This window comes from Abrus precatorius, unplaced genomic scaffold, assembly GCF_003935025.1.
Source record: "Abrus precatorius isolate BTA unplaced genomic scaffold, Abrus_2018 Scaffold8, whole genome shotgun sequence".
NCBI lineage: Eukaryota > Viridiplantae > Streptophyta > Magnoliopsida > Fabales > Fabaceae > Abrus > Abrus precatorius.
The window spans coordinates 23,981,025-24,007,923 of NW_020874428.1; the positions used below are offsets into that span (position 1 = coordinate 23,981,025).

At 28.1% G+C, this 26,899-nt stretch overlaps 4 protein-coding genes across 4 annotated transcripts; 2 read left to right on the forward strand and 2 right to left on the reverse strand.

The window, feature by feature from the left end:
* Positions 1-8,715: 8,715 nt before the first annotated feature.
* Positions 8,716-10,393, reverse strand: LOC113874490. The gene is made up of 3 exons (XM_027512710.1): positions 10,099-10,393; positions 9,296-9,978; positions 8,716-8,880 (listed from the first exon to the last, which is right to left on the reverse strand). The coding sequence occupies exons 1-3, from the start codon at positions 10,391-10,393 to the stop codon at positions 8,716-8,718; spliced, it is 1,143 nt and encodes a 380-aa protein (XP_027368511.1).
* A 431-nt stretch (positions 10,394-10,824) lies between these two features.
* Positions 10,825-12,384, reverse strand: LOC113874491. Its single transcript, XM_027512711.1, has 6 exons — positions 12,287-12,384; positions 12,068-12,188; positions 11,348-11,524; positions 11,196-11,264; positions 11,011-11,079; positions 10,825-10,929 (listed from the first exon to the last, which is right to left on the reverse strand). Exons 1-6 carry the CDS (start codon positions 12,382-12,384, stop codon positions 10,825-10,827), a joined length of 639 nt encoding a protein of 212 aa, XP_027368512.1.
* Positions 12,385-15,459: 3,075 nt separating this feature from the next.
* LOC113847876 (serine/threonine-protein phosphatase 6 regulatory ankyrin repeat subunit B-like) lies at positions 15,460-18,113 on the forward strand. The gene is made up of 2 exons (XM_027477175.1): positions 15,460-16,150; positions 17,355-18,113. The coding sequence occupies exons 1-2, from the start codon at positions 15,500-15,502 to the stop codon at positions 17,778-17,780; spliced, it is 1,077 nt and encodes a 358-aa protein (XP_027332976.1). The 5' UTR covers positions 15,460-15,499; the 3' UTR covers positions 17,781-18,113.
* A 2,227-nt stretch (positions 18,114-20,340) lies between these two features.
* Positions 20,341-26,899, forward strand: LOC113874492 (sister chromatid cohesion 1 protein 1). Its single transcript, XM_027512713.1, is given in 18 exon segments — positions 20,341-20,393; positions 20,927-20,995; positions 21,101-21,159; positions 21,262-21,306; positions 21,464-21,483; positions 21,574-21,650; positions 22,079-22,199; positions 22,558-22,636; positions 22,724-22,802; positions 23,040-23,132; positions 24,617-24,869; positions 24,983-25,153; positions 25,457-25,598; positions 25,685-25,760; positions 26,180-26,298; positions 26,403-26,484; positions 26,575-26,687; positions 26,798-26,899. Coding segments are annotated over 18 exon segments (1,734 nt in total). The 3' UTR covers positions 26,881-26,899.

Sequence of the window (26,899 nt, forward strand, 5' to 3'; positions counted from 1 at the left end):
TTTCACAATTATATGTGAAGTTTTTTCATCTGTGTAACTGTGTTTATTGTGTAAAGGGTTTTGATTCAAATGAAAAAAAAATAATATAAAACGAAAAAATAAATACAATAATATATCTTTAACAAAATCCAATTCCTTTTAAAAACATTAATTGTTAAATAATATGACATATTAACTTTAAGTATTATTTTATTTATAAAATATAGTAGTTAGTAATATTTTTATTGTATTTAGAATATATTTAATAAATTTTTTCAGCTGGTTAAAAACTTATTATATTAGTTTAATTTTTTTTAATAAAAATAGTTAAATTTAGTAAAATAATTGAAATAAGTAATTACAGAGTTTTTTAAAACGTTACTCTAATTAACATTTTTTAAATGTTGTTTTCCAGTCACTAACTAAGAGACCTCTTTTTTCTCAATTGTTTTTTAATAACTCATTTTTTACTTCTTCAAATTTTTAAATTTACTATTTTTATTTATTCTATATTCAAAATTTTAAATTATTTTGTCACTAAATCTTATTAAAATATAAATAAACTATTAAAAAACTGTAATATAAAATTATTAAAACAGAAATATAAATTATTTCACATTTTTAAATTAATTAAAATATTTTAAAATACAGTCAATTTTAAATTTCAAATTATTTAAAAATGAAAAATTATTAAATTTTAATTCTACGCTTAAATTAATGATGTCATTGTCTATTATTTTATACTAGATAACGACCGTGCGATGTACAGATAAATTATTATGTTATAGTATAATATTATAATTAATAATTATAAAATAAAAAATAATTATATAAAATATTTATGCTAATATTTAATTTATTTTAAAATTTAAAATTCATTAGTATATATTAATAATTAATATTATTACTAATAAAATGTTTTAATATATTATATAAAGATTTATAATATATTTTTAAATATTTTTAAATTAATTTTAAAAGTAAAAGGATTAAACTCAAATAAAATTTAAATTTATAAGATCATAGATTTAATTCTATAAAGTTTAAAAATATTCTTATAATTAATTTGTAATAATTTAACATGTATACATGCATACCACAACATAAGAATTCATAATAAAAAAAATAAAATTTAATATATTTTAAATATTTTAAGACAAAAATTATTGAAGGAATAAAATTATATATGTTATTTTATCTTACAAAATTATATAACACACAATTTAAGGATAAATAAGCCTATTTTGTGTTTCTGAAAAAATTTGATTATTTTTTAGAATAAATTATGTATAAAAAATAAATATAACAGTTAAAAATAACTTATATGTGACTTTAAATATTATAAATGTTATTAATAATAATTTAATTATAAATTATTAAATATATTTATATGTTACAAAAATTTGTTTATATTGTATTTTAGTATATATCAATATTATAAATTATTATTTAAATATAAATATATATAATAATAAAAATATATTATATTGAATAATATCAAATATGATTAAATTGAAAAAAAAGATAAATAAAATTTCATATGCAAATTTCTATATACTTTATATAGTTTAAAATTTTAATTAAGATTTAAATAGAAAATAAAAGAGAAAATTAATTTTATTAAAAACAAAAATGAATCCTTATATCAATTAAAATTACACATGTTGATATAATATAAAATTTATATATTATATACAAAATATAGACAAATATAGCATACAACATAAAGAAAATTTGGGAGAAATCGGATTAACTCTTTTTTGAACTCTTTCTGAATACTACATCAGTGCCCCACAAAATTGACACTCATACGTGGGATCTCCAATATTCCAATAATATGTAATTGATATAATAAAATAATTATATATATTGAGACTTTGAAATCAGTAGTCATCATTTCTTTATCGTACCTCCATTTGTAGCAACTATATCATCAAGCTCAGTATTAGTATTTTGTGATTCATCAATATCCTCATATCTTATATTTGCTTCTAAAGTTTCAATGGTAGTGAAAAGGATAAAAACTTATTTTATATTTATCATGTTACTAAGATAAAATTTCAATATAAAAGATAATAACTTCTTATACATAATATTTCACTACCCTTGACCATTACTTGCTGAATGTTGTGAAAAATTGACATATCGTAAAAGAGATGTAGAAAGAATGGCATTGCCATTAACATCTAGAGTTGATTTTAATAAGCTATTGTGATTCTTTTACCGTAGAACATGCTTTTCAGATCCCAATTTCTTTAATGTGTTCACATCGCTTAAGGTTCGTAACTTTGGTTGTACAATTTGTGAAGATTGTTTGGGCAAAACATCACTGGAATCTAAAACTTCTGCGGTCAACTGAATTGCAGCTCCATTTAACTCATTTATTTGAATTTCTGAAAAAAAAAAAAAGAACAACGTAGAATAAAAAAAAATAACATAAAATTATATTAAAGCCGAACAAATAATAAATAGTACTGTGTTTAGATTAGAATAACTTATAAGCTCATGCTAAAATGTAACGGACAAATATAGTTGTAATGTCATTATATCTTGAAATTTGTAGAAGAAGATACATAAAAATCACATAAACCTTTTAAGAAAAATAAATACAATTTATTTCTATTTATTTAAAATTTTACATCTGTTCATATAACTTTTATGCACCATTTAAGTGTATTTATAACATTCAAATTATTTTATTATCTATGTTATATTTTAAAATGTAATATGCATGACCTTTCGAATATTATAATATTAAAGTTACAAAAAAATGAATAAATATGTTAATCACACTAAATTAATAATAATTTTTATTCATTTCATTGTTACATGACCTTTCAAATATATAAATTTAATAATTTTTATTTATTCATTCCACTATTTCTCATTATTTAGATACCAAGTAGCATATTTCAATAATAAAATTTAAAATAAGTCATTAATATGAAAATTCAAAATTGTCTTAAACTTTGCAAGAATAAATGCATAATTACAAAACAAAACTTGTAAATATATTAATTGCACCAAATTAAAATTTAAAGTAAATCATCAATATTAAAATTCAAAATTACCTTAAGGTTTGAAAGAATAAATGTATTAATATTAAAATTTTAAATTAAAAGAATGTTACTATTTTAATAGACTAAATTAACACAGTGGAAAGAAAATTTTGAAACTGATCTAATTTTATATAAGGCAATTTTTTCTTATAAAAATTATCTTTGTAATTAGGTAATTGTAAAATAATGTATGATCTTTAAGTTTAAAAATAAAATATTGATTTCTACTTAATAATTTTTATAAATAGTTTTATAAATTATTATGTTATAGTATAATATTATAATTAATAATTATAAAACAAAAAATAATTATATAAAATATTTATGATAATATTTAAATTATTTTAAAATTTAAAAGTAATTAGTATATATTAATATTATTACTAATAAAATTATTTCATATATTGTATTAAGATTTATAATATATTTTTAAATATTTGTAAATTAACTTTAAAAGTAAAAGAATTAAACTTAAATATTATTTTAATTTATAAGATTATAAATTTAATTCTAAAAAATTTAAAAATACTCTTGTAATTAATTTGTAATAATTTAACATGTATACATATATATCAAAACACAAGGATTCATTATAAAAAAATAAACTTTAATATATTTAAAAAATTTTAAAACAAAAAATATTGAAGGAATAAAATTATGTGTTTTATCTTACAAATTTATATAACACACAATTTAAGGATAAAAAATAATAACTCTTTTGTTGAATAAGTCTATTTTGTATTTCTAAAACTATTGTTATGTATCATAATTTAACCTCTTATTATTGCATCATATATATATATATATATATATATATATATATAATTTAATTTTAAAATAATTAAAATTAAAATATAAAATTAATTATTTTTAATATAACAGAGAGATAAAAAAATATTAAACAAAAATTTTGATTATTTTTTAAAATAAATTATCTATAAAAAATAAATATAACAGTTAAAAATAATCTATATGTGACTTTAAATATTATAAATATTATTAATAATGATTTAATTATAAATTAGTAAATATATTTATGTGTCCCAAAAATTTATTTATATTGTATATTAGTATATATTAATATTATAAATTATAATTTAAATATAAAAATATATAATAATAAAATTATATTATATTGAATAATATAAAATATAAATAGATTGAAAAAAAAGATAAATAAATTTTTACATGTCAATTTTTATATACTTTATATATTTTAAAATTTCAATTAAGATTCAAATAGAAAATAAAAGAAGAATAATTTTATTGAATACAAAAATAAATCCTTATATCAATTAAAATTACAAATCTTGATATAATATAAAATTCATGAGTCATATGTAAAATACAAATAAATATTATGATAAGAACAACTTTATAAATTTTTATAATAATATTTAAACTATTTGAAAGTTTAAAATTAATTAAGATATGTTAATATTATTATTAATAAAAATATTAGTTATTTGAAGGAAAGAAATAAAATATTTAAATTATATTTAAATATTCTTCTGTAATGTATGGATGTTATACAGATAGGCAAGAGTTTTCTAATTAATTTTATATGAGCTGATTTAGTTATGTAACAAATATATCAATATCAAAAGTTAAAGTAATAATAAAAAGGAAAAATTTCAATAATGCATTTATTTTAAAGTTAATATCAAAACATATTACTGCATTTATTCTTACAATAATGGTTTAATTCAAATCAGTTAAATGTATTTATCTCTAATATGTAGTTTTGATATATTCGAGAGGTGCAATGTTTAAGGCAGTTTTGACAAATATAGTAATATCAAAAAATAAAGTAATGATAAAATTTATTTATTTAATCTACTATTCCTTATTAATCAGATACCAATTAGCAATTTCTAATAATAAAATTTAAAGTAAACCATTAATATAAAAATTTAAAATTGTCGTAAACTTTGCAAGAATAAATGCAATAATAAATTAATATTAAAGTTACAAATACTAAATTAATATTAATTCTTATTATTCTATTGTTTTATGACCTTTCAAATATTAATATAAAAATTTAAAATTGTCGTAAACTTTACAAAAATAAATGCATTAATATATTAATATTAAAGTTACAAATACTAAATTAATATTAATTCTATTATTTTATGACATTTTAAATATATAAATTAATTAATTATAATTTATTCATTCTACTATTCTTCATGAATGATTCTATATGTTAATATTAAGGTTATAAAGAACGTACAAATATGCTAATATATATATATATGTATACTCATTAATTCTTATTCATTCATTCCATTATTCCTCATTAATCATATACAAATTATCAGTTTTCAAGAATAAAATTTAAACTAGATCATTTATATTAAAATTTAAAATTGCATTTAATTGTTAATTAGAAATAAATGCATTTAAGTTATTTGAATTAAATAATTCAAAATGACCTTAAACTTTGCAAGAATAAATTATATTAATATTAAAGTTATAAAAAGGTATATATGCTAATCACACTAATATAACTTGGGTAATATAAATAATGAAGGACTTAAATCAAAGTGTGCTAATGATTTTTCTAAAAGAACTTAAAAGTTAAATTTATTTATTCAAAATGTACTCACATAACATTGCTATTATGACGAAAGATAACAAAAGGTAAGAATGACAGTATTTTGGAATGTTTTTTTTATCTCCGTTACTATTCAGCAAAGGATCATCCGATATTTATATACAATGATTTCTCTAAATATAGCTCATACTCTTCTAGAATTCTAAAAGCAGAAAGGACAAAATAACAGAATATTGTACAAGTTTATTACAGAAAGAAAATTGTGCAAGATTGTTACAGAAAGAATATTGTACAAGTTTGCTAGCCTCCCTCAAGCTGGAGAGAGGAGTGTCAACCATCTCTAGCTTGGACAAGTTTGCATGGAATAACCGAGGAGAAAGAGCTTTAGTGAAGATATCAGCAAGTTGTCGAGATGATGGAACTGGTAGAAGTTTCATTAAACATGCTTGTGCCTTTTCTCGAACCAAATGACAATCTATCTCCAAGTGTTTCGTTCTTTCATGAAATACGGGATTTGCAGCAATGTGTAAAGCACTCTGATTATCACAATAAAGTGTTGCTGACTTAGAACACTGGATTTTGAGATCATTGAGAAGGTAAGTTAACCATTGCAACTCACAGGTGCTAGTAGCAAGGGCTCTATACTCTGTTTCGGATGAAGAACGAGACACGGTATTCTGTTTTTTGGTTTTCCAGGAAATTAAAGAGTTTCCTATGAAGAAACAATACCCTATGACTGAACGGCGTGTGGAGACGCAAGTTGCCCAATTGGCATCACTAAACCCAATTAGGTGGATAGGAGAATTCAATTTGAAGTAGAGCCCCTTGTTTGGACAGCCTTTCAAGTATTTAAGAACTCTTTTTGCAGCACCTAGATGAGACTATGTAGGATTTGCCATGAACTGACTTAATTGCTGAGTTGCAAAAACGATCTCTACACGAGTTGTTGTGAAGTAAATCAAACGACCAACAAGGCGCCTATAGGATAAGGGATCATCAAGTAATTCACTCGAATTATCCTGTTTTAAACAAAGAGAGCTATCCATAGGTGTGGAACTTGGTTTACAACCCAATAATCCTGAATCTGAAAGTAACTCAAGGCAGTATTTTCGTTGAGATACAAAGATGCCATCATCAGACCTGCTTACTTCTAATCCCAAAAAATATTTGAGTTACCCCAAATCTTTAATTCAAAAATTGGATTGAAGTGAAGTGTATGCTTGAGCTTTGTTATTTTAGTGAAAGAGTTACCAGTTAAAACAATATCATCAACGTATATCAGTAAAGCAGTAAATTCTCCTTTTTCATGCTTGATAAACAAGCTGTGATCAGCATGTGATTGTGAATAACCAGATGAGAAAAGAAGGTTAGAGAGTTTTTCATACCATTTTTGACTTGCTTGTTTGAGCCCATAGAGAGATTTCTTGAGCTTGCAACACTGTGAGGATTCATGCCTATATAGACCTTGAGGAATCTTCATGTAAACGTCCTCGGACAAGTCACCGTGTAGAAAGGCATTACTAACATCTAGTTGCTGCAATTGCCAATTGTTTATGGAAGCTAGGGCAAGGATAACTCGTATGGTGGCCATTTTAACCACTGGAGAAAAAGTCTCGAAGAAGTCTATCCCTTCAACTTGGGAGAATCCTTTCGCAACGAGCCTCGCCTTATATCTCTCCACATTCCCATCTAGTTTCCTTTTGAATTTGTAAACCCATTTACATCCTATGGGCTTGACATTCTTAAGAGTTTCCACAATTTCTCAAGTTTTGTTTAGCTTTAAAGCCTCAATTTCATCCTTCATGGCTTCTTTCCAACACGACTTCAAAATTGCTTCTTGATAGCTTCGGGGCTCAATCTCAGAAGTTAGGTTCATGATATAATGACACTCAAACTCAGTAATGGAAGAAAGAACAGATTGAATAGGATACCTGCACGTTGACGATGATTGATTTAGTTTGGTCTCTATGTTGTAGCAAACAAAATCCGCAAGTCAAACATTGGGTTTAGAGCCACAAGTGGTTCATTTGGTATAAAAGGAATAAGGCTTAGATGAGGTGATGAAGAGATATGTGGCGAGATTGACTGGGATGGAGAGGTTGATGGCGAAATTTGTGGAGAGGATGAGGTTGTTGGGGAAGATAAGTTTTGAGGTGAAATGGGAGTCTGTGATGGAAGTTGGTCCTGAGGTGTAAAATTGTTGGGTTGAGATGTGAGTTGGAGAGGATCAAAGTCATTGAAGGTCTCTGTTTGTGGAGGAAATAACTTTTCCTTTTCTTGGGCCTCGTGTTTATTGTTAAAAGAAAAATGGGACTCATAGAAGATAACATCTCTAGAGACAAAAATGTCTTTATTTTTTAAGTCTAAAATAACATAGCCTTTTGTACCAAATTGATAACCGAGAAAAACTCCTTCTCTAGACCTAGGATCAAATTTTTGTTTGGGCCCAATTGTTGATGCATAACATAAAGAACCAAAAACTTTAAGCATGGAAAAATCAGGTTTTTGATTATGCAAAAGTTCATAAGGAATTTGTTTCTTTGTAACTAGAGAAGGTATACGATTAATAAGATAAACTGCATGTTTTATTGCATAAGACCAAAAATGTTTGGGCAATTGAGATTGGAACATGAGAGTTAGTGTTTTCTCGAATATGTTAGTGTTTTCTCTCAACACGCCCATTTTGTTGAAGAGTATAAACACAAGGGTGTGATGTATAATCCCTTTTGAAGCAACAAAATCTTTAAGAAAAAATTCTAGACCATTATCCGTTCGAATACATTTTATTTTGGAATCAAATTGGTTTTCAATTAAGGAAATAAAATTTTGAACGTGTATTTTTACTTCGGATTTTGATTTTAATAAGACAATCCAAGTATATTTACTAAAATCATCCAAGATAGTTAAAAAATATTTTTCACCATGAATTGAGGCCTTAGAAAAAGGTCCCCAAATGTCCATGTGCACCAAATCAAAGTTTTTAAAAGCTCTACTATCACTAAGGCAATAGGACAATTTTCTTTCTTTTGCAAAATGACAAATGTCACAATTTTCATTAATATGTTTTGGAATAAAAGGAAATTGTTCACATAACATATTTAATCGGTTTCCTGAGAGATGTCATAATCTATAATGCCAAAGGTTGGAGTTTGAGACGACATTGGTAGCACTTTCATTAATGGAAGGTTTTTTTGGTGAAAGAATCTTGGCTTCTTTATTGACTTGTAGATGATAGAGACCTTGTTGAAGATTAGCCAAACCAATCATCCCCAATGTACGCTTGTCCTGGATAGTGCAAAAAGAATCATAGAATATGAGAATATATTTATGAGTCATTATGAGTTTGGATATGGATAAAAGATTAAAATGAAATTCCAGAACAAACAAAACATTCTGAATGATAAATTCGGGAGAGAAAATGACTGTTCCAGATATATGGGCAATAACAATGGACTTATCAGGTAAACTTATTTGTATTGGTTTAATGTTAGAATAATTTGAAAAATAATTTAGAGAAGATGCAACATGATATGTTGCTCCTGAATCTATGATCCAGGGGACATTGTGAGTGGTGTAAAAGGTGTTGTGTGTGTTAGTGCAAAAAACAAAGGAGGTACCACTGGACTCAATTTTTTTGAGCATTTGGAGTGTTGATGAGATTCACTCTATTGGGCTGAACGAGAGAGTTGGGTCCTGTTACATCAGAAGCATTTTTTTGTTGCTGTGGTTGGAGCAAAGACATCAGGGTTTGATATTGGGTCTGGGTCAATGTGATGGGGCCTTCCTCCTTCTCTGAACCGTTGCCTCCCTCAATTGGTTCAATCACAACTGCGTGGTTGATGGAGGAAGAACCAGAGGCATCGCGGTTGAACTTTGGCCTCCCTAGGTATCGAGGATGGCCAGGGGGATAGTCATGTTTTCCCCAACACACGTCAATGGTGTGTCTAGGACGGTGACAGTAGGAGCATTTCTTGTTGGAGACTCCTTTGACAGCGGAAGAAGGACCAAAGCCACGCCCTTTGCCGGAGAAAGAGTGATTAGTTGCGTTCATAAAGGCGTTGGGCTCAGTAGGCGAAGACAAAGCGAGTTGTCGTTCCTGTTGGGCAACCATGGAGAAGGTGCGGTTGATAGCGGGGAGAGGATCCATCAAAAGGATTTGGGAATGCACAATAGAGAAGCGCTCGTCCAAACATTTGAGGAATCGGATTATGAAATCCTGTTGGTGGTAAGTTTTTGCAGGACACGAGCAAGAAGAAAAGAGTCTGTAGTTATCGAGTTCTTCCCAGAGGGTATTCAGTGCGGTGTAGAACTTAGAGACAGGACGAGTTCTTTGAGAAAGTCCATATATTTCTTCCTGGAGCTCTGCGAGTATGAGGAGATCGCCTTGCGAAAAACGTTCTCAAAGGTCATTCCAAATGTCTATGGCACACTCGAGGAAAATAATGCTTTGGGCGATGGAGGGAGTAACCGAGTTGAGTAACCATGACATGATGAGGGTATTGCACCTTTCCCAAGCAGAATAAAGAGGTTCTTCAACCTCAGGAACAGGAATGGTGCCTAACAAGAAAGCAATCTTGTTTTTTGAGATTAAAGCCATTTTAATGGCACGAGACCAAGACTGATAGTTTGTGCCATCAAGGATAGGGGTTATGGAGATAGAGGAGGGTCCTTCACTAGGATGAATGAAGAAGGGACTTGATGGTTTCATGGTAGGATCAGTGGCTTCATTGCCACGGTTTTCTTTCTTAGGACCTTCATTATTGGAGTTCTTTGGACTGTCAGGAGGAGTAGAAGACATTTGGAAGGAATAAGCATAGCTCCAGGAGGGAGCTCTGATACCATATGACGAAAGATGACAAAAGGTAAGAATGACAATGTTTTGGAATGTTTTTGATCTCCGTTACTATTCAGCAAAAGATCATCCAATATTTATATACAATGATTTCTCTAAATACAACTCATACTCTTCTAGAATTCTAATAGCAGAAAGGACAAAATAACAGAATATTGTACAAGTTTGTTACAGAAAGAAAATTGTGCAAGATTGTTACAGAAAGAATATTGTACAAGTTTGTTAGCTATAGAATGAGAAACTACAAATAACTTTATAACTAAACATAAAAAAAAGGTCACATATAAATAAAAAGAAAATTAAATTTATGGAAATTAAGCATTTAACTCCTTCTTAATGATGACCTTCTTTAAAAGCTTTGTCTTTAAACATTGTGTTTATGACTCCTCAACAACTGATGAACTCATTTCATCTTCATTCATTACCATCTTGCAGGGTTGCTTGACACTCGGAGCTACTTCCACATAAACTATATGGGAATCCTAATACAATTTAAATTATAATCAACATTTAAACCAATAATTTTTAAAATATTACTCATTTGAAGTCAATTCATTTACTACTTTAGTAATATCAATTATTTGCTCATCTTCAACATTGCTCATGGTTAAGTAAGCACCTTCATTCAAAGTCTTCATGCATCAAACATAATACAAATTTTTTTAGAGATTTGAAAATAAATAAATTTATCAAATGAAATTTTATTTAAATTTGAAGACGATTAAATTTATTCAAAACAAATTACAACCTTCAAACTGTCAGCATTTTGAGTTGACAAAGTGTCATCTGAATCTCCTTCTACTTCATCATCGTTCCACTAATATGCAAGATTTAATTATTTTATTTTGAAATCAAAATTTGACACCTTTATTTCAATCATTAATAATTTAAAAAATATACCTTAATACCGTGCAATGACTTAAACTGGTTAATTAGATCAACACTATTAGCAAGTCTCTTAACATTGTATGAAACCCAATTGGCATCTAAATTTGCTTGAGTAATTTCAACTTTGAATAGAAAGAACTTGAATAACATTGTATCAATCTCAAGAGGAAATCCACTACTCACATTTGCCTATAAGAGTAGAAAACAAATTTAAAAATATTATAGATTAAAATAAATATAAAAGATTAAATGAAATCAATATTAATACAATCAACCTCAGTCACTTCTGTTTTCAATTATTTTGCAGACTTTCCAATGAACTGTGATAAGAGATTTTCAAATATTGTAAAAGAAGCAGATCCAGTAGAATCTATAACATTAACATGCAACTTAAACCTAGAAAAAAGAATTGGTCATAAGTCCACTAAAAATTTAACTAAATTAATTTTAAATTGAATATATAGTTTATAAGTAGTAATGTTTATACCTGAGAGTAAGAATGATATATCTATTACAATTTTCATAAAAAAACTTATGTCCATTTTCTTTTAGCTTCTTGAAACACTTGTTACACGGGTCATATTGTCATCTCTTCTCATATTCAATTTCAATAACTTGGGCAAGAACAACAACAAATCCAACCTTTTCAAAGCGAAACTTCAAATTATGACTTTTATATATTTTAAAAATAATTATATGCATGTCACTTCATTAGTTCAATATAAAACATACATAATTTGTCTCAATTATTTCATGTATGGTCATGCTTTGAGCTTGGAGCAAATCACCTTCCATTGAGTACCCAAACATCTGACTTAATACTCGACTTATACCTGCATCATTCATATTTATCCTATACCACAAATTAGATAGTTTATAAGTTAACAAAAATAGAAAACATCATGCAAAACATAATGATTATCTATAAATAAAAATAATTAAAATATTTACTTATTCTTGTAATCAATAACCTCTTTTATGTTATGCTTGATATATAACTTTGTCCCATTATAAGCATTTGATATACCTAAAGTTCCTGAAACAACCATGAAATATAATTTGTTGATAATAATAAATATCACACAATTAAAAAGAGTTAAATATAGATAAAAAATCATACCACCAAATGTTTTTATTTTACATAATTGAATAATCACAATAGGTAAAGCATTAAAATTTTCATTCTTTAAAAAATCAACCATTTGATCAGCAAACTCCTCCCATAAAGTGCAAACAAATCTTTGATTCCTATGAAACAAATTCAATATAATATAACCCTAATTAGTATAAAGTAATGAAAGAAAAAAAATATTAAACAAATATGTTAGCCATTAAAATATGTTATAAAATAATACTCACTCTAAGTCTTTGAGAATCAAATCAATATGTTTACTTTTCTTTCCATTTTTTTCTACGTCTTTGAGATTATCTTTCTCAACTACATGACCAATGACATATAATTGAACATGTGTCAAACATTATTTTAAAATAATAAAGTAGCATACATGGATAAATATGAAAGCGATTCAAATTAGAAAAAATAAAACTCACCAATTAGATATAATTCATCTAGCCCACTTAAAATTTTTTAGAATAGAACAAAATCGAAACAGTTAAAAGAGATACTGTCACATTTGACTTTTGAAACTCTGGTGGTTGCCATCATATTTAATTTTTATTTGTGTTTAGTGGTTTGCATCTTCTTTTCAGGAGTAATTACCATAAAATTTTCTATGATATACACATTGCCTTCATGTAGTAGTTTTTCACAACGTGATATAATATCCTTCCTAACAGTACAATGAATCTGTGAACTCTGAAATAATATAAAGGAATTAAATAAATTAAATAAGAAGGAAAATTTATGCATTTCGACTAAAGAAATATAAAAGTTTCACCTTTTCATCGACTAAAATCATGTCCATAATATTGACTTGAGTTTTATTTTGAAACTCATGAGAGAACCACAAATAAATGATCTGAACCATTATCTTCTAATCCACCTTTCTAGTGTTATTTCAGAAAGCGCTGAAATAGTAGGTGTTATTTTGTAAGAATTTTAGTTGAATTTTTTTTTCGAACAAACAAACTGTACTTTTCCAGATATATATACCTAATAAAATATAAATGTACTATTTTTTGTTTTTATTTTAATAACCATTCAAATATTCAAACTAAGGCCATAAAATCTCTACAAAACAAAGTCATGTCATAGCAAATAAGTTATATTTTCAATATATCGGACTATTCAATATTCAAATAATAAAAAATTAATAAATATATTATTAAATGTATCAATAATGAGACAAAAAATAAAAAATAAAGGTGTAGGTTAATATGATAATTGTTAATATTTTTTTAATAAAATTGATTTTTTAAGTGAGTTGAAAATGAAAAATAATTTTGAATACTAAAAATTTTCATTACCAACATAACAAAGAGTCATTTGCTCTATTTTAATATTTTAATAATTATATGAATTAGGAGAAAATGAACGGATCATTAACCATCCACGACCCATTCATTTTATTTACTTTAATTTTCTAAAACGGATGGGTTAATTGAATTTCAAACATATGAATAATTCCAAACATAACAATATTTAACACAAATAATTTATAAATGAATGTACCTTTTAAATATATAAAAACTGCTAATTATAAATAAATGTTTGAATTAAATTATTTAAGACATTTTTAAAGGTAAAAATATATCAAAATTACTAATTAAAATTAAATGAATTTAATTGATTTAAATTAAAACATTTAAGATGGTCTTAAATAGTAATTATTAATTATTATATAAAGATTATTATGTTAAAGAGTAATTACAAAATCCTCTCTAAAATTCATTGCAAATTTTTTTCTAAAACTTATCTACTTTTATATATATAAAGATAAAGATAAAGATAAAGATTTATAAGTTAATTCAACAAGTAATTTAATCAAACGTTTTTTATTTAATAATATAATTTTCAACTTTCAACTGATTTATCTACTACTTTTTCCAAACATAACATTAATGTACATTTAAAGCTTCATGAATTTAAGTAAGGTAAAATAAACTCTAGAAACAATTTGAGTTCGTGATAGCTAAAATAGAAACATAATAATTATATTATATTGATTGACTTTCTCTGAAAATTAATTAAATTCATGCGAACATCATCGTTACAAATAATTAAATTAAATTAACCTCGTACTCGTACATTTATATATAGTATAAATAAACAGTAAATTCATGTGATATGTAAAATAAAAAATATAATAATTGTATTATATTGAATGACTTTCTGTGATAATTAATTACGTTCATGCGAACATTACTGTTTTTTTAATTAAATTAACCTCACACGTTTACATTATGTGTGAAGACAATTTTTTAAAATAAATTACATATATTTTTTTTTGCCTTTACCTTGGTATGTTTGATAGGCGTGCTTGAAAACGATGAAACATTGTGTATATTGATCTTTCTCAATTATAATATCCCTCATAGAAACTTATCAAAGAAATAAGAAGGTACAAATATTTTGATGATTTCGTATTACCGATGGAAGGTATTACAGGAAACAAGAGAATAAATTAGAAAAATAAATTTCATTATTTATTATTTTAATATTATATCAATTGGGAAAGAAATGGCATTTTGTTTGGATATACTAAAATAGAATAAATTGTGAGACTCGGGCCACGACCAGAGTTCTTGTATGTTTGAATATTTAATAAATGTTTATAAATTTAAGTTTGAAAATATAAATGTAATTTGAAATTTGTTTGAAAATTTTTGATAACTTTATAACATAAAATGTGATTTGAAAGTTTATATTTAAATTTATGTTTGAATCACGTAATAAATTATAATTTTTATTAAGTTAAAAAAATTATACTAAAATTTAAAAAAATTCAAACATAAATTACGTAGTTTAAATTAACTTTTAAATAAAATTAATTATTAAAAAATAAGTCAATTAAAATAGACACTAAATAAGTTCACTAATGCTTTGACCAAGTCCAGTTTAGAAACGACAGTAGTCCAATGGTGCCTACTTGGGGTTGGGTCATCACGTGGTAAGATTTGTAAGATATTAAAGATTTACAGTATCAAGTATGCCAAAAAAAAACATGAATAAATTTCCTCCTCCGCCTAGACGAGGGTTGGTAGATGGAGGGACTAGTGGAAGTGTGCGAACCTTCAGAGGTACGGATAGAGTTTTCATTGAACTGCAAATGCCGAGCCACGGTGCGGCTAAAGTCTCTAAGCCTCACCACACCAGTGGCCTTCAAGATCCAAACCTCATCCCCCAACAAGTTCCTCGTTAACCCACCCAGTGGACTCATTCCCCCCTTGTCCGTCGCCACCTTCCAGGTCATCCTCAAGCCACAATCCAATCTCCCACGCTCCTACCCTCGCTCCCCCTCCGACCGTTTCCTCATAAAAACCGCAGAGTTCGTCGCCGACTCCTCCTCCATCAACGCTTGGTTCGCCTCTCGCCCCTATGGTTTCTCCACTTGTGACCTCAAACTCAAGGTTGCCTTCGTGGGTCCCCTCCTTCTCCACGACGCCGTCACTCGCGGAGATTTAGATGCTGTCAGGAACTTGATTAAACGACAGCGTTCCCTCCTCCCCGATTTTTCCCCCACCCAAGCTGACTCGCTCCTCCGCGTCGCCACCCGCTTGGCTAACCCCGACGACATGGTTCACCTCCTCCTCGAAGCCGGCTTAAGAATTCACGACCCCCTCCACTCCAATAACCTCAGTGGCCCTCATCAGGTACACGTGGCGGATCCGAACATAAACATTGCTGGTGACCACGTGAGTGCTTTGCTGCTTCCATCATATTTTGTCTTCTAGTACCTCAACTTCTCTCTAATTCTAATTATAGCTTTCTTTTTATGCTTTGTTTGAACCAAGGGTTGTTTGGAAAAAACAAAAGACGAAGGGCTGAAATAGAGAAGATTGAATAAGAAGGATCAAGGATGGAAATAAAATGGAATTAGAATAGAAATGATATATTGTGATGAATAGATATCGAAAGGAAACAAATTTAAAAATAATATAATAATATTTTTATAATAATTTAAAAAACAGTAACTTTAAAAAGTCAGATATTTTTATTATATTTTTTTATCTCAATATAATTTTTATTTTATTTTTTTGTCATAAAATAACATTTTTTACATATTTTTAAACAATTAAATAAACTAGAAAACTGCAGCAGGCTGCATTTCTTGCCTCCAAAACAAGGAAATTTTTTTGACGTGGGATTCACTGAAACATATAATTTCAGTACTGTAATTTTACCAAATCAAGGAAATGCAGCATTACATCACTAACAATTTCAATCCTTCCTATTTATTTAAAACAAGCACACTGTTAATGGCACTGAGGCAATTTAATAAATAATTTTATAAAGCATATTTAATATATATAATTAAAATTTATGAATAATATTTTTATTAAAAATTATAATATGTAATACTGTTAATATATTAAATGTGTAAATGTTAATCAATATATATATAATTATAATTTTATCTGAATAATTTGTACAATAAAAATTAATATTAAAAATATGAATTATTTCAACATATAATTAAGAGTATAAAATAAAAAACAACAAATCATATATTTTTATGTATGTTATTTAATATTACTAGTACATTAAATTCTATAATATTTTTTAAAAGTTTAATAAAATAAATGCTAACTAATTATAAATTTCAAAATGAAAAATTTTGTTAAAAAATACAATTTATAAATCTCTTTCTGTAATTTCTATTGTAATCTAATTTTTAATACTTTATTTTTAAATCAGTTCTCTCAGCAATATTTACTGTTTTGCGCTATTAAATATAATTTAATGTTTTTTTTAAATACATGAATAAACAAAAATAATTAAAAATAAAATAAAATTTAAATTTTGATTAAAGGATAGTGTTTTGTGCTATTAATGGTAGGCCCATCATGTTCCATTTTACTGTTTTAGTCTCTTATAAGTGATGTTTGTTGTCTTCAGAAAGAGGTGGTGGAGATTGAGGAGCAAGAAGAGGCAATACTAGAGGCTTCTAGGCGTGGAGATGTGAAGCAATTGGAGTGGCTGTTACGGAGTGGTGGGAGGGACAAGTTCTGTGATCATTATGGTTTGACGGCGCTTCATGCTGCGGCTGTTAAAGGACACAAGGATGTGGTGTTGATGCTTAGTGAAGCGGGCTTGGACTTGGAATGTCAAGACGAGGAAGGTCACGTGCCCCTGCATATGGCTGTGGAGGGTGGCGATATAGGGACCGTTCAAGTCTTTGTCGACAAAGGTGTGAACCTTAATGCTACGAACAAGAGGGGTGCCACCCCTTTGTACATGGCTAGAGTTTGGGGATATGATGATATCTGTCAGTTACTTGTTAGCCGGGGAGCATTGTCATCTCTTCCTGCCACTTTCACTTGAAAATGCATTGTTATGATCCAAAATGAGGATCAAGGGTCTGAATTAGAAGACTGCAATGATCTCGGTAGACCGATCTCTCAAACTAAATTAGGTGCAATAGAGTAAGACCCAAATACTTAAAAGGATTGTGTGGTTCCTTGGTATGGAAAGAGGTGTATTCTAGGCTAAACCTGAATACAGAGAAACATTGCCTAGAATTGGGTTGATTTGTTAGTTGTGGTGCTTTGTGAATCCTTAGCTAGTCTAACTTTATGTAACTATTCTCAATTCAATAAAAAGAAAAGTCTCTCTTTTAGGTTGTGGATAAAAATATATATTTTTATAAAAGAAATTCATACATGTCATTATTTATATAAATTATTTCATGAATTCTTTTAACCTCACATGTATTCGTCATCTTAATGAATAAAAAAAACATAATCACGTGAGTTCATGAAATGTGTAGTCTATTCATTAAATTATTTTCTTCTTTAATTACTTTAGAAGCAAAATATTTCTCTTTTCGATATAATTTTTTCTTTTGAAACATTATTTTGTTTAAAATTTTCTTTAGAAAGAAGAATTTTATAGGATTTTTTTTATTCTTCTTCCTTACTTTTTGATAAAGATCTTAAAACTTCTAAACTAACAAATCGAGAAGGAAAATAAGTACTCCTTCATCTTTCATTCTTTGTTTTATATATAGTTTGCTTTTTCTTACTCTTCAAGTAGTATGTTTACCCAGTTTGCCATTTTATCTTCATCATTCCTGTAGTCTTTTTCTTTATTTTTAGGCGTAACATCTCCTGCAACTTAACCTTCTTCTTGTTGTGTATGGACTTCATCCTTGCAGAGTCGGAAGGTGGGACATTATATCCTTTTTCTTCTTTCATGTCATGTCAAAATTTTATTTTTCATAAGTCATAACTTATGATCTTCTATTTTTTGAATTAAAAATATATTTAATTATAAATGAGAAAAATTCATGTCTCAAGGAAGAAGATAGATAGTTACTGCTTACTCTGCAATCCGCTTGCCAAAGGTGATGGCAATAGATGTAATTGTCATTAATAAATAATACTATTAATAGTAATTTTTTAGATAAATTTAAAATTTTGAAATTTAATGTGAAACGAGACGCTAAAGTACGTAACTCGATTATGCGATTCAATAAAAAAGTTATAAACACTTCACGCCTGCTAATCAATTTACTACTTTTTACAGTGACAAATAAGTTTATGAAATTAAAATAACATAATTGCTTAATTATAATGATAAGAATAAAAATAGGTAGGTGTCGTGTTACCTAAAATTTTGTTGTGGTTACCGCATTAAAATAAATTTTTATCAGTATATAAAAAAATTTACATGACAAATTATAAAAAATATATATTATTATATATAATTTATTTAAAAATATATTATTTTTTACATGATTCTTATTATATATATATTATATTAAATTTGTTAGTTTATTTTATTTTTAATTTTTTTATAAGCTTTTAGTTTCAAATAGTATATTTCTATTTAAGTAATTTATATCTATTATAAATAAAAAAATTACAACATAATATATTAATATAATAATTAAATAATTAAATATCAATAATAATAAAATTAAGAATATAAAAAATATATTAATATAATAATAATATTTTATTTTTAAATTTTAATTTATTTAATTTTATTACGTCTTTTTTATTAAAAAATTTAACCACTTTTCAATTTATTTAAATATAATAAATTATTATTAAATAAACTTATTATTTAAATACACATCTAAATATTATTAGTTAAAAAATTTTCTATACAGTATTTTAAAATTATTTAAAAATACTGCAAAATTCAGCATAAAAATATGACTGTAAGTTATATATTCATATTTTAAGATATGCAATAGATTTTATAAGAATTTAATTAGAAAATCAAATCCTATATTTTTTTATTAGGTATATAAAATATGTAATGGATTTTATATGAATTTAATTAAGAAAAAAAAATTTCTGCATATTTTTATTAAGTATTAATTTGAGTTATTTTTAATAATTTGGTAAGAGTTATTTTAACAATCTATATAAATATTGTTATATATATTTATACTGTATTATTAATCGTAAAACAGAGTTTCTCTTGATAGAGACAAAAGAGAGTTCTGATGAAATTATATAATAACTTAACCCAAGTTCTTCATAGCCTGTGCAATCACATGGAAGGTGTCAATTTTGAATTTGTTATGATTTTACTTACGAAATCACTAGTGCGCTTGACGAGTAGGCCCCACTCCAACAGCCAGAAGTGCACTAAACAAAGGTACTCCACTAAAACACCCCCACATTGACACATGGATTAATCACGCTTTGTAGTACGGGGAGATTCGGTGCACTTGCGGGTATCCCTCTGTTTACTAAGTCCCTTCCCCTCGGCTTGCTGCATTGCGTATTGCTTTTGGCGGGTAGAGAGTGGGGAGTGTTGCAAGGCTCGCTTTCACACGCTTCTCTTTTTTATTTTTGAATTTATCATAAACTGAGTCCTTCTTCCTACTTGCAAGATATACACAGTTTAATCTCTCTGTGGCTGGAATATGTTTTACTCTCACCAACTTCTTGCTCGAAAGGCTCCACTCGGCCAAATATGGTACTGCGTTCCTATACACTCTGCTTGTTTTCATTTTGCATCTGTTTTAGTTAGCAAACTCTGTTAGCAACGACGCTCTTTTCACTGTAGACTTAACTGCGCTTTCACTCAAATTTTCCCTATGGCATTCATCACAAAGAGTTTGAAATTCTTGAACCGATGAAATTCTCATCATCAACGCGTTTTCCAATTCCCATTCGCTCATCCTCTCTTTGATTTCAAAATTTGGTCACCATGCACGTCCGTTCTCTGTTTCTTCAAAGCATCTACAACGGATAGCTATTCTTTGTATAGACAATATGTAACGTAGAACTGCAACTCTGATGTGTGAATGTAACGAACTGATGATTCAAAAGCATGTAAATCTTTGTCTCATTTACGCACGCCTTTTCGATTTCGATTTCGATTTCTTTTTCTTTCACCGTGTAACCTTATTTACCGGTGATTCTGGATTTTGATTTGCTTCAACTTAATTTATTTCTAAATCGAGAAATGAAAATTGTAATCGCTTTCTCTCTCGGTCCATGTTGAAGGATGGCCGCCACTATGCACGCGAAGATGAACAGGAAAAAGCTAGACAAGCTCAATATCATCAAGATCTGGTAACGATTGCATGCTTATATGCGTATATTTCTTCTAGTGTACTCGATTTATATCACACCTAAACTAACTCGTTATATGATACTGTTTCTTTTACTTGTTTGCAGCGAAGAGATTCTGAACCCATCGATTCCCATGGCTCTTAGACTTTCTGGAATTCTCATGGGTGCACTCTCTCTCTCTCTCTCTCTCTCTTTGATATTTCATTTTCCGTTTCAATTAAGGATATCTCCACGCCTCTGCTTAACGGTTGTTGCATTTTTATCAGGAGGAGTAGTGATTGTCTATGAGAGAAAAGTGAAGCTACTTTATGGTAAGCCTGGAATCCTTGTTTTCATGGTTAATATTACACTTAAACCGATATAAGTTTCCTTTCGGTGCACAATGATTTGGAAGAGCATTTCTGAAAATCTGAATCCTCCTGTCTCTCTTTCTCTCTCTCGTTTTTAATTTTATCTTTCCTCTCGCAGATGACGTTACCCGTTTTCTGGTATAAAGTTCAACTTCAACTTTTCCTGTGTTATATTTTCCGTTCGATTCCTTTCGTCCCTACATTTTTTTTTCAATTTGACTGTTCAAGGTTGAGATAAACGAAGCCTGGAAGGTCAAGAGTGTTCCAGATCCTACACTGCTCCCCAAAGGAAAATCTAAAGCAAAGTTAGTCATATTGGCTCTAGATTATTATTATTTTCAATTTTAACTCACGGATATCTTCGTATGGTCGTATGCAAATTATAGGACACTGGAAATTACATATATATACATACATGTATACACACATATACATATACATGCAAAAAAAAAAAAAAAGCTAAAGAAAAAAATTGAAATATCAGTAACATAAAAAAATATGTAAATTAATAATTAATAATTATATATGCTGATATTTTTAACGATAACGAGCCATACAAATAAGTGAGAGGCGTTATTTTTTTTAATATTTTATATTTTGAATTGAATTTTTAAAATATATTTTTATTGTATTAGTATTTTTTCGTTCACACAGATGCATCAATGTAACCAAAAAAATACAGATGCATCGGATAAATATCGAAACTCTATGAATATTAACTTATTTTTAATAGGAAAGAGGCTGTTACTCTGCCAGAGAACTGCGAGCTAAATGCGGCTGATATTGAACAGTCCCTTAAGTTTCCCAACACAGCCACAGCAACGGGATTCCAAGATGGCGCCTATTTTACCATGGTGTGTACAGGTCTCACTGCACTATACCCAAAATGTATATTTATGCCATGTTGAACATATAGTGTCAAGCAAATTTATATGTGGTGTAGAAAAAAAATTATGGAAGCTGATTCTAGCTGTGACTTGCTATCCTAGAAACAACTAAGTTAATTGCATCGATCGGATATAAAAATTAAGGAGTTTAATTTACAATTGAAGGCATTGGTGGATCATATTAATTATATTGCCTTGCAAGAACGACAGAGTATTTTGAGTCCTATCACCAATTAGGTAAATGAAATTCTCCAAAATTAAGAAGTGGCGGAAACTTAATAGACAAGGTGGGTTGCGCTTATCAATGCTCTTCTGTTTGTTGCAGCGACTTGATAATGTGGATGAATCTTTCGTTAGTAATGGAGCAAGAGGGGAGACAGATCCATCAGACTTTCTCCATCAAGGTTTTCGCCTTTGAATTTGCCAAATATATACATGTGTATGCAGTACATGCAAATGTCTCTTAGCTAACTCTATCTTATCATTCTCAGCTGATCCAGAGAACATTACCTTATTTGAACGTTTTGAGTCATTCAAAGCTAGTGCGGATCCTTACAATCACTTTGAGAGGTCTCTAGCTTCAATGATCCTTATTTTGTATGCTTGTAATTTTCTTACTGGGACATTCCATTTAGTCATTTTCATAAGCAAACTTGTGCATTATATATGTCAATATTGCGGTGTTTTATGAGTATTTTCATTTTCCAGTTAGATCAATCATGAATTTTAACAGCTTATTCTTGAATCTTGAGGATGACTAATTATTATCACATATATATATTGTTTTGCATGTGAATGTTATGACAGGTTTGATATCGAAGGAGACGAGGAAACGCACGTAAACATAACTTCTGGATATTACAATCAAGTGCTTTCCACCCTTATACCCTCACCACGCCAGCCAAGGAAAGGTAATTAAAATCACTTATACATGGACACTAAGGCTACAGTGCAATTAAATTTTTTTATGAATTTTTAAATTTAAATTATATTATTGAAAATATTTTATTTGGATTGAATAAATAAGTTTGCTTCGTTCTCAACTCCCTTTTTTTAAAATTTATATTCGGACAAGGTATTTAAACTTTTTTTTTTCATTTTTAGAAGTTTTTGTTTGAATTCTGTAATTAAATTGTTTTTATTCTTGAAATAAAATTATTTATTTGATAAAATTAACTGAACATTTGAAATCTAATTTTATAAATTAACTAGATAATTCAATGAATTTATACAAATTTATAAAAAAACAAATATCAATTCATTAAACGTATGAAAATTATTCTAACTCACTGTTGATCAAATGTCTAATGTCATTATTCTTTAACCTTCTAATACATATATTTTTAGTCTCTACACAATTACATATAAGACTAGTAAAGGCTATAGAACGTACGTACTATCAAGCAAGGTCATAAAAGAAATTAACTATAAATGTCATTCTTTCTAACAATAGATATTTATAAAATTGTAATTTAATTGACAATAAAAAATAAAAATTGATACCTTAATATATAATTTTTTATTCAAAGTCAAAAACAATGAGATGTACTAACGAAGATTGATCTGAGTAACAACCAGCATAAGAAATAAAAAAAAAAAATCATGAAATGTCTTTAAGTCTAAAAGAAAAAATATATTTTTATATTTTCATTTTTATATTATAAAAAATGTTAATCTAAATCTATGCTATGTAGAATGATGAGTATATTTTAATTTTTTTATCTTAATAAAATAAAATATATAGTTAAATCTTTATCGTCACTAATTAACTAGAGTAGCAAACTATTTTTTCACATTAAAAAACTAATGAATGTAAAAATTTAAAATCAAATACTAGTATTATTAGTGAAAATAATTCTAATTTTTTTTACCTTTTTGTTATTATAAATATTAAAATAAATAAAGTATTTAATATGTATAAAAATAATAAATACAGACTTTTTTATTTAATAATTATTTTATAAATTAATAGAAAATTTTTAAAACAATAAGTAAAGAAATATAACAAAGTTATTGTTAGCTATGTCAATGGAGTCTATAGTGTTAGCGTAAGAGCACCATTCCACCACTACCAGTGATGTGATTAAAAAAAGAAAAAGAAGACATAAAGACGATGAAAAATGAATGTAAGAAAAAAACAATGGTGTAAAACTATAAGAGTTGAAAATAGTTGTAATTACGTGCACTAGCGGGTATGACTCGCTACACTGGTATTTTTAGGAGAGAAAAAAGAAAAATTTGAGTGGAATTAACTTGCAATCATTGATCGAGTTTGCCATTTCTTGATGGCATTTCTCATTGCTTCATGATATAAAACTCTTCTGCAGATGATACAAATCAGGGACAACATCCAGGACACCCGAGCGTTCAGCAATCTGATGAAGGCATGATACCGAGAGAGGTAGTATAATTGTTTAAGTACAACAATCAGCATGAATATTAGAAAAAAAAAAATCGACCAACTTTAGAAATGCAATGCAACAGGAACATAGAAGGCGGAGGCCAAATAAGAGAAAAAGAAAACAATCAGCGACAACCTTAATGGATTATGAGCAAACCATTATTCCTGTTCACATATACCAACATTGGCTTCAAAATGCTTCTGATATTGTCTCCAGAAGGGGAAGAAATAAAAAGGTTTTATTTGATATCCACTATGCAGCTAGCATTACATGTGTTTTGAATGAAGTGTATTTGCAATGTAGGCATCATATACTTACACAACAAAATATTGTTTCTTTATGTTTCAGCGAACTAATATCATATCTTCAATAAAGATATCAAGCCTCATGAAGCTGCCACCCGTTGTGCTAATTGGTGATTTATTTACCAGTGAAAATAACGATATATATTATCCAGCACCTATTCTGAATTTATGGATGAAGAGCACTCAACCACCCCATGATTCGCATTCAGGTCAAGTGTCCCTCTCACACACTCTCTTCCCGTCTCTGGGAATGTTAAAATGGTATTAAGCTATAGAGAAACTAATCAACCTTAATTTATATGAAAAAAAGTTAAGGCGTTTAGCAGAAAGTAACACAATTTTATGCAGAAAGGATTTCAGCCCACCATCCTCAAGAACCATCATTTTCTTCACCTCCACGAGTATATACCGAAGATTTCATGGGATTTGTTAGTCTTATAACCATTCTTTTGATTGCTTTTATACATTATAAGCGGATAAGTAATTTATTTATGTTATAAAATGTCCAAATATGAAGCCTTTTGAAGATTATGACAGTAGGCTAGATCACCAGGCAACTCCAATAGAAAAGCAGCGGAACAATATCCTCATGGATGAACAGATGGCTAACTTTTTGAGAGGACCTGAAGCTACTCCACGGGTCTCATTAGTGAAAGCTAGTACATTTCATTTCTCTAATTCTTGAAATTTATGCTTATGACTAAGAGAAAATATGAATAATTGTTTCTTTAACATGAAATTCTAGGAGACAGTGTGCATTCATCTCCAAGACCAGCATCTGAGCATGATCCCGCCTCACATTCAGACTTTGATTCAGGAAGGTAGTTCAATTTATAACTTATTGAATGCAGTTAAATTACATATGGGAATTATGTAAACTGCTCATTATAGTACCAACTTTGTAAACCCTAAAATTAGCCCTCAAAATGGTATGGGATTGTGTCTTTTAGTTTCTACGATTTAAAAATTTCCTATTACGAATTTATGACATTACAAAACATTATTCACCTTAATCTTTCTTAATACATAATGATGGGGAAAAAAGAAAAACTAAAATGAATGAATGTTGCTAAATCAGACTTATGAAATGTTTTCAAATTATCATGAAGCACTAAATGGTTAATTTATATGATTACAAAGACTAATTTATGGGTTTACATCTGATGCACAAATAAAGAAAAGAGTTTTGACATTGTTGAATAAGATTTGTAATAGTCTTATGCTTTAAAACTGTAAACAGATTCAAAAAGAAAAGGTATTCATCATCCGGAAATAGCAGTGGAGGCCTTGAACCGGTAGTTGAGAACGTAAATTTCAACTTGTCTAGACTGTCCGAAGATGATCCCGCACCTGATCAAGGTATATTACTTGTTAAGGCTTTCTAATATTGGGAAAAGCCAAGCTGCAATGGTATATTCTTTATTCACTTGGTACATACGTCAGCCTCATAAGTTCCTTTTCAGAACTACTAGTGGAAACAGGACCCACGCAAACACAAGTAAACATCAATCATCCTAGTGACAAGATAACCGGCTCCATCCAAGCGTATGGATCTCTTTTAGAAATTTATCAACCTTCGTTACGAAGGCAATTTTCAATGAAAATAATACATTCCTTGTATTTGAGTGCGAGCAGGCAGATGAAGGCACATTTCGACATGCCTGGAGCTCCTCCAGTTGAATCTCTTGATATCTTAGCTGCTGGAATGACCCGACACTCAGCAGCACAACTTTTTTATCAAATTTGTGGTATTCATTTATAGTCTTTTTATTTAATTTTTATATTAATATTTTAATAATTAATACACTGATAAGAACATTCCAGGTTCCAATATCTATTATATTTCTTTCGTGCTTAGTTCTTGCTTCCCGCGATGTCTTGAAAGTTGAGCAAAAGGTGTCTTATGGGGAGATTCTCTTCTCTAAAGGATCAAAAATGTGATGAAGGTTCGGTTCCCCCC

Coding starts and splice junctions, on each gene's coding strand:
- LOC113874490 (XM_027512710.1), bottom strand. CDS start 10,393: ATGTCTTCTACTCCTCCTGACAGTCCAAAGAACTCCAATAATGAAGGT. Junction 9,979..10,098: donor TTATTCTGCTTGGGAAAGGT/GCAATACCCTCA, acceptor GTTTTTCGCAAG/GCGATCTCCTCATACTCGCA. Junction 8,881..9,295: donor AACAAAAAAATGCTTCTGAT/GTAACAGGACCC, acceptor TGCACTATCCAG/GACAAGCGTACATTGGGGAT.
- LOC113874491 (XM_027512711.1), bottom strand. CDS start 12,384: ATGGTTGTTTCAGGAACTTTAGGTATATCAAATGCTTATAATGGGACA. Junction 12,189..12,286: donor GTTATTGATTACAAGAATAA/GTAAATATTTTA, acceptor TTTGTGGTATAG/GATAAATATGAATGATGCAG. Junction 11,525..12,067: donor AAATAATTGAGACAAATTAT/GTATGTTTTATA, acceptor CTACTCTTATAG/GCAAATGTGAGTAGTGGATT.
- LOC113847876 (XM_027477175.1), top strand. CDS start 15,500: ATGGAGGGACTAGTGGAAGTGTGCGAACCTTCAGAGGTACGGATAGAG. Junction 16,151..17,354: donor TAAACATTGCTGGTGACCAC/GTGAGTGCTTTG, acceptor TGTTGTCTTCAG/AAAGAGGTGGTGGAGATTGA.